Consider the following 8,106-nt stretch of genomic DNA (forward strand, 5'->3'; position numbering starts at 1 on the left):
GATGGGAAGCAGTGAATGAATTCCTTGTTTTGCTTTGCTTGCGTGCGCGGCTTTTCCTTTTCCTGTTAAACTGTCTTTATCTCAACCCACGAGTTTTCTCACTTTCACCCTTCTGATTCTCTCCCCCATCCCGGGGGGGGTGAGTGAGCAGCTGCGTGGTGCTCAGTGGCCGGCTGGGTTTAACCACGACACCTCGCTGGGTCACTGTCCCCTTTTACCTTTTTCTTAGGGAGCGGGGGAGGCTTGGCAGCCATCTTTGGGGGGCTGGCAATACAGTTGGTTTGCTCATCTCTCATAGCAATGATAGTGGAGGAGTGCACCATGGTCAGGTGGGGCGTTCGGCCTCGGTGCAGGCAGCTCCGAATGTACTGCAAAGAGAGGACAGAGTCAGCGTGGATGAAACAGAGCCAGGCAGGCAAGAGCAGCCAAGCAAATCGGAACCAGCTGAAGCAGAAACAGGTGGAAGGAGTAAGGAAAGGACACAGCAACAATAAAAATTCTGGTTTAATTTATCTCCTCTTGCCTTATAAACCTGCAACTCACTGGACTCGCGTTGCCAGAACTGAGAATATGAAGTGCCTTTTATAGCTGGCATTTCATCAACTGATTCAAATGGCTGCATTAAGGCAAAACACTGAGAAGGATTCAGCATTCCCAACAGCAGCTTGCCCTGCCAGGGGAACACAGGATACAGGATTACTTGTCCAACTTGCAGGAAGAGAACCCCCAGCCCACCATGCAAACAAACAGACACTTCCAGAACTATAATCTATAAATGCATTTACACAGCACTTGGGACCCAGGGATGGGCTTAGATCACTAGCCCCCAAAACCGTAAGGAATCTGTTAGGTTGCTAGAAGTATCCCTTGCCCTAAGTAGCATCCAGGTCCTGCCACTGATGCGTTGCATTCCTGTAATCAGCATTGCCTCCTTCATGGAGGATAACACGTCTCAATCCACCCTCTCGGCAAGAAGAGGCCATACGGGAACAGACTCATTGATAAAGCAGGACAAAAGGCTCACCTGGAACTGGTACAGGGGGTAGTTCCCATAGAGGTATTCACATTTCCCATTCACCTGCAGGGTGTAGTCCTCTGGTTTCTCCACTGTCTCATGGCGGAAGACAGTAGCCTGCTTCTTGATAGCATAGCTCATTAATGTGATGGGGAACTCCTTTGGGGAGATCTGGAAAGTGAAGCTCTCCTGCAATCCCAACAACACAGCATACACTGTCAAATAGGCTGAAATCAGCACAAGGAGCAGCAGTAGCTCAGCGGATAGGTAACAACATTCCTGTTGCTGACAATAAAGAGAAGGATAGGAAGGCAGAATTACCCACACACACATTAGCAAATAAGTAGGGATGTTTGCCAAACTGGGCAGGAGCACGTTTAAGCAGCATAAGCGCAAGGCTGGAAATCAGGAACTTCAAGCCCAGTTTAAGCAGAATCACCAGTTCATGTGGTTGCTAGTTATTAAAAATCTTCCCACTGCCATTCCACCAGCAAGGCAGAGGGTGGCTACAGTCACCATGCTCAAACACATTGCTCTGGAAGGCCCTTCTCCTATGGGGGTGGGCTCCTGCTTCATGCCCAGGCACAACATGCAAAATCACATTAACCAAGGGTAGCAGGCAAGAACAGGGGCCCCTGGGCCACACAGACCGACGCCTGCAAGCAGTGTATGCTGAGCATGAGCTGAGCAGACTCTTGGGCTTCAAAAGGAAAGGCATGTATTGGATTCTGTGCTCCTCTCCTACCCAAAACCAAAAGGCCTTCCACCACCACATGTGCATGCAGCAACCTCAGCTACCAGCTAACCAGTACACACAATGCATGTTCAGGAAGGGGAACAGCTCCCTTGGTTGGAGGCTCAGAGTCTCCCTCCCAACCATCTCCACAGGCAAAGGAATCTGGAGAATGAAGATGAACACTGAACACATGGAAACACTGTCCACGCACACGTTATTCTGTCTCCAAATGCCCAAAGGTTCCCAAAGGGAAAGCACAAACCAGTTAAACATTGTCACAGAAAAGTTTGTGCTTTACCCCGCCAGACTGAAACTTGACGTTGACAAAAATGTTCTTGGTGGGGGTATGTAGAGGGCCAGTCCCAAGGCCTTTGGCCAAGGGCTCCAGCTGCAAGGGAAAGTTGTACTCCATCCAAGCTGCCCAGCTGAGCTGCTGCCGCTTTGCTGCTCTCTCCTCACAGAACTGGCACATTTTGGTGCGGAAATCATTCACCTCTGGATCCTGGACAGAGTCGAACTCATGCAAACCTAAGTGGAGGGTAAGAGAGAAAGACAAAATAAGCATCTGCACCCGATGGGGGAAATCAGCCTTTTGATAATCAAGTGTCTGTGAAAGCCTTCCTAAATACATGCTTAATGTTTGGCCAAAAGGAGAAGAGTCAGCCAAGCTACTAATGATCGCTTATTTACTACGTACAATTGCACCCACTCCGTTACTGTAGCCCTCTGCCAGCAGAAAAGATCACCCTTCTTGGGTCTGCACACACACTGATCCCTTACCAGATCCATCAGACACCAAACTTGCTAATTCCATCTCCCGCATAAGCAGGGCTCCGTCACTATTCCATACGTAGCCCGGCTGTCTGGGACAGAAGCATGTTTCACCTACAGCCAACACCCCTGCCGAGACCAACGATGGGGGAACTGACCTTTTCCAATGAGCAGGCTGATCTGGGAGTTAATAACCTTCTTGACTCTGTCGCCTTCTCGAGCCACGAGCCGCAGTACCGGTAGGAAGGGCTGGATGTCACAAAGCCGCCGTTGCTCATCCTCCAACTCTTGCTGTTCTGCTGTCTGGTTGATGCACGTGAAGACATAGGCCTCGGGATCACTGAGCATATGGTACAGCGGCTCATACTGAGCGTGCTTCCACACCACCTGCGCCAGACCAACAGCAGGGTGAAACTACCGCTGCACTGCCAGAACCTCCTCTTACTGTCACCCCACAACCTCACTCTCCCGTGATACACCATTTAGCGAAGGGAAGGCACAGCCGAACCTTCTCACAGCATTCCTGGACCTGCAATCACAGGCTGCTTTTCAGCCAAGTCCGGTGGCTCCAACTCATGCTGAACTGCTGGGTAGATTTATTTGCAAATGCCTTTAACTGACTTCCTTTTTTCATACTTGCCATTTGTTTCAGGCAAAGTAAACCCCTCAACCTCAGTATTTAAATAACCCCCACCTGAATACCTCACAGTAAGTACCTGCTGACTGCTAGCCTTGTGAAAGAGAGGTACTACTCCCACTGGAAGCAAAACTGGGATAAGTAACTTGCCCCTAGAAACATGAAATCTATGACAAGAGCCAAGAACTTTTCTGAACTCTTCTCAAGACTATCCAGTTCCCAGAGATCCTGCGCTCCCAGCGGACGGCACTTCCACATGACTGTTCATATTCCATTTCTTCACTCTCATCCCAAGCGCCTGCTATAGGAGACAACAGTCTGGAATAGATGCGCCTCTGGTCTGACCCAGCATGCCTACTGGCTGTAAAACACAGACTTGTAACTTAACAGCTGGAACCAATCAGCTCTACTTATGGGTTTTTTTGGTTGGTTTTGGTTTTTTTTTACCTGAAAATTGCAGCCTGAGAAAACTTGGAATAATCTGGCACTGTGCTTCTGTCCCTTGTGATCTGTGACTCATCTAGGCCAGGTTGCTGCTGCAGAGAAAACCTTTTCCACTGTTTTCCTTCACTCTCTCCTACCCTTGCCCAGGGAAACAAGGAAGCAGCTACATTTCGTTTACACGTGGTTTCACTACAGCATTTTATTCCTCAAATGAAGAGCTAAGAAAAATCCTCTCTATCGTTCCCGTTGGCAATTTTCAGTATTCAGTTCTGTGAGGCAAGAGGAGGCTGGGCTGGCATCCCCAATACTTTAAGTCAGTCCAGCATTTGTATTCGACTATTTGGGGGTGACTTCTCTTACTTACATATGCATACACACGAGCTTTCGTAACGAAAAATCCAGTGTGGGGACTGGTTGGGTCAGGTGAGCAGTAATTGAACACACAGTCCACGAGCCCTCCGTGGCCAACTCAAATCTGCCCTCACTCCATAGTTACTCTAATTCTCATCCCAAGGTTGGACAAGTACCCAGGAGAATCGAGCCCGACACCACCGGCACCACCACCAGCACCCTGTTGCTGGCAGTCTCAGCGGCTATACATGGGTTTGCAGAGGATTGCAGAAGCTGTCACAAAGGAGGGGCTCTCATAGTAAGTCACAAGGAACTGCCTCACAGCAATGCAGAAGAAACGCAACTTGCACTGAGTTAAGACCCAACGCATTTCCCCAGGTGCTCCCCAAGAACAGACTCCTTGTTCCAGGAATTGCAGATAAGACTGTGGAACAAGGCTGTTACCTGCTTGATGGTGCCCAAGCTGGCATTGCAGGACACAGAGAGGTTTAAGTATATGCCTGTGGGCAGCAGAAAGTCCACCTGGATGTTTTGGTTTTCCCCCTTGGACCAGAATTCCATAGGGCAGTAAATGCCTGGGGGCATCCTGCTCAGTTCTTAGCTACCACCTGCAAGAAAAGGGAAAAAAGTCCGTTGCTGTTGACTACATAATATCTCCTCAGATCTGTGCTGGGCTCTGTAGAAAGTTAATGGGCAAAAGGACCCAAAGAAAGGAAAGTTAGCATATCCTCATAGCTCAGGAAAATATGCACCTTAGTCAAATTTCCAGTCCAGTGCCTTTAAGCCACAGAGGCGTTCTTGCTATAGAATTTGCTTCTATTTCAATGCAATCCTTTCTTAATCTCTTCTAGACTGGGATTAACATCTACATCTGTATTTGACAAAGAATTTAATTATCTTCACTTGAGAACAAAGGCACTTGTCCCGATAGCTCATCTACGACCAAGCAGCCAACAGAAACAATGAGTCCCTACCCCTGGCTTTGTAAGGCAATCCTCCTCAGGCCACATGCTCCAAGCTCCACTTTGTTTTTCCAGAGCTCAGTTCCAATCTGCAAGAGGGAGAAAGAGGTGTTGTTGGTTCCCAGGATCACGCATTTTTATACACAGAAACAAATAATACGCCACTGTATATCCCCCTTCTACAAGTACAGGAAAAATGAAATCTAAGGCTGAGGCAATCAAAATAGGTTTGCTGATTCCCTCTGCATCCTTTCACTTGGCAGGGCTCTACAATTTATTCTCAGTACATCCAAAGAACGCAAATAAGAGAAAAAGAATCTGAATGCTATCAGGTACAAACTGTTGTTTTCAAACACAGGATACGTGCACACATGAATAGTTAAAACAAAAGGCATTCAGCAGAAGCTTGTCGTACAGTTTCTTTCTTAAAGACAGGTAATACCGAAGTCAGAGAAACCCTCCTGCTCCATCCATTTGCCCACAAGTAAAATACTGCAGCAGTATAAAACTCCAGTTTCCTCCACAGATGACAGGCAGCAGAGTGTGGTGTCCCCATGTGCAGGAAGAGCTTGGAGCTGTTAGCATTAGCTCCTAGCAAGAGACAGATAAGTGGCTCTAACTCCCTTCAACCACCTCAGCAGAGAAACCAGCTCACCTGAATTCCCTGTCACTTACCAGAGAGTTTTTCCACCAGGTCAGCAGAGAAACATGCCAGCAGTACAGCCTGGAGGGTGCTCACATAGCCATGGCTCGTAGCTGCTGTGGAAACCAAGGCTTCAGCCTCTTGCCAGTCTGACTCTTTGCTGGTTCTAAATTCAGCCCTGCACGTGCCCTGAGCAATTCTAACACTATCACTTATCCCCAGCCCGTGAAACCCGTAGAAAATTTACTCGTTCACAACTTAAAATACAGTTTTGCAGCTGTCAGACAGTGTACAAACTTAGAAAGAAACTGAGCAAGACGCTGCTGAAGATTTGGGTCTCCCAAATCATGAAGTCCTGCTGGCAGCTTCTCGTGAGCCAGCCCCATGCTTCAGTACGACAAGAAGCCTAGCATCTTATCTGCCAGTGCCTGGGAGCACAACACTTCCCCATCAGCAGTGAGGTGAGGATTCCCAGAAATATGAGCTATGTTTTATCTGTCCTGCTTCCTCAGCGCACATGCTGTATCACACAGAGACCGGATACAGAGACCACAAAACCACCCATGTGCCTTAAGAGGGAGGGAAGTAAAAGGGGGAGGAGGCAAGGTTTACAAGTTTGAATAAAGCAAAACAAGCTTGCCTCGTCTTCTGCTCATTAACAATAAAACCAGCAAGTTTCTAGAGTATCTGCTACCTCAGCCTTTCCCAATGGCAACAAAAGCAGCAAACTACCACGACTCTACTGACCAGCGGCTGAACCAATTTCTACCTGATGGCACATCCCATCAGATATGAAGTACCTGTCGAAGCTATGAGCACTACAATGTCAAGTTCAAGTTGCTCAATACCTTGTCTTTCCAAACTCACTGATTATCTCCCCATGTAGAGGGATTTTTCCAACAGAACCTGGAGTGGATATGCTAAAGGAAGAATAACTCTGGACTTGCACTGTCTCTAATACTTCGTTTACCAAGCCTCTCTCCTTCCCAATGCTAAATTCAGAATGCTCTACTAGTTGAACCTTAGATCTGACCCAGTGTGACAGTTTTTACACGAAGCAAGCTCTGCATAGATTAATACTCCTGCACCACCCCACTTTCATCTTCCCTTTTGCCTTGGGAAATCGGAACAGAGTTCTCCAGGCTCTAACCTCGTTTGCACTATCTTGACCTCACAAGTAAAAGTAATTACAATTCCCCTTTCTCTGGGTCATTTTGCCGTTTGTGAATAGCCAAATGCAGCATCACTCCTTTTCATCAGGGTTTACGCTACTGGGGTTGTTTGAGATATACTCTTTGTCTTTCACTGCTGCAGTCTTTAAAAAAAGGATTCCCCATTGCAGCTATCAATTTGTAAAAGCCCCAGCGTCATCTCAGACTTTCATCCTGGTGGATAGACAGATTATTGTTAAAAATCCCATATTGTGGCAGGGTTCTGGCCTGTAGGTCTGGTAGCCTGAGGTTCAAGTTAATCAACCCACACTTAAGAAACTAGTTTACTGCACAACCTGCATATCTCTCCAAGCTAGGGCAAGCAAGGGTGGGACAGAAGTTTGTGTTTTAGTGGGATACAAACCCACAGAACCAACCTCAAGCAGGTACACAGGCTATCAAAGACCCCTGCTTATCAACACCGGGCCGTAGCCACCCACTTTCTACCACAAGACGCCCCCACTCCTCACTCTTCCTGCTGCAATATACCCCAAAACATCTTCTTGCTAGAATACTTCCACGTTCCCCCACCTACATCTTCCTATAATAATACTTCCTCCCCCACCAGCCACATCTCCCACAACACTCAAATACTTATTTCAAGTGCAAGGCAGGTACACTGCTGCCTTCTGACTCCAAGAATGCCAGGCAGTTTAGCAGGACAGGATGCACGCGGCGCTTGGCACCCCAGGGGCTAAGAAGCAGAACAGACCACCAGAACGCACAAAGCTCTTGGTCTACAGCTGGCGTGTACGTACACTCCATCCAAGAGAGATATACCTCAAAATTGGCTGGCCAGCTGATCTGTTTGGGTGGCCAAACAAGTCATAACAACATGTACACGCAAGCTAAAGACCCGGCCCTCGTGAGGGCCAAGTACATTGCCCTGTGAACTTCACGTAGCCCCTGAACTGGAGATATGCACAGAACATTTGAGGAAACTGCAGGGCCTCAAATACCTCCTCATTCATCTCAGGCAGCAATTTTCCTCTGGGCCTGCTTGTACACAAGCCTGATCTAAAAACTGCCCCATGCTATGTACTTGCTTGGGCAGGACACCTAAGAGGACATGCTGTAAAGGCTGTGAGTGACAGGCTGTCTACAAGCCATGCAATCGTACTGACTGCAGGAAAGGGCACAGGCAGGAGTTACAGGGACAGTGTCTCGTTGGCAGTGCTGCTGGCATAGCTGAGCACATGAAAACAAGATGCAGTTTGCTCAAAACGTTCTTCTGTTGTTTCCTGAGATGGGCAGGGTCCCAGCTGCCCTAAAGAAAAAAACACTCTTCTATCCCACAGGGAAGCAGTAATGGAAGCTCTTTCCCCAAAAGAAGCAA

The 8,106-nt window shown here is 47.9% G+C and overlaps 1 protein-coding gene across 2 annotated transcripts in view; it reads right to left on the reverse strand.

The window, feature by feature from the left end:
• The window catches only part of PIK3CD (phosphatidylinositol-4,5-bisphosphate 3-kinase, catalytic subunit delta), a 20,842-nt gene extending 16,277 nt beyond the window's left edge, over window positions 1-4,565 (reverse strand). For both annotated transcript variants that reach the window (XM_009586881.1, XM_009586880.1), the window contains exons 1-5: window positions 4,399-4,565; window positions 2,681-2,909; window positions 2,050-2,279; window positions 1,025-1,204; window positions 219-368 (exon numbers count right to left, since the gene is read on the reverse strand). In XM_009586881.1, coding sequence (XP_009585176.1) covers window positions 219-368; window positions 1,025-1,204; window positions 2,050-2,279; window positions 2,681-2,909; window positions 4,399-4,539 — 930 coding nt within the window. In that variant the 5' untranslated portion in view covers window positions 4,540-4,565. The remainder of the gene's footprint in view (window positions 1-218; window positions 369-1,024; window positions 1,205-2,049; window positions 2,280-2,680; window positions 2,910-4,398) is intronic.
• Window positions 4,566-8,106: the final 3,541 nt, after the last annotated feature.

The sequence above is a fragment of the Fulmarus glacialis genome, unplaced genomic scaffold (assembly GCF_000690835.1).
Source record: "Fulmarus glacialis isolate BGI_N327 unplaced genomic scaffold, ASM69083v1 scaffold3091, whole genome shotgun sequence".
NCBI classification, from domain to species: domain Eukaryota; kingdom Metazoa; phylum Chordata; class Aves; order Procellariiformes; family Procellariidae; genus Fulmarus; species Fulmarus glacialis.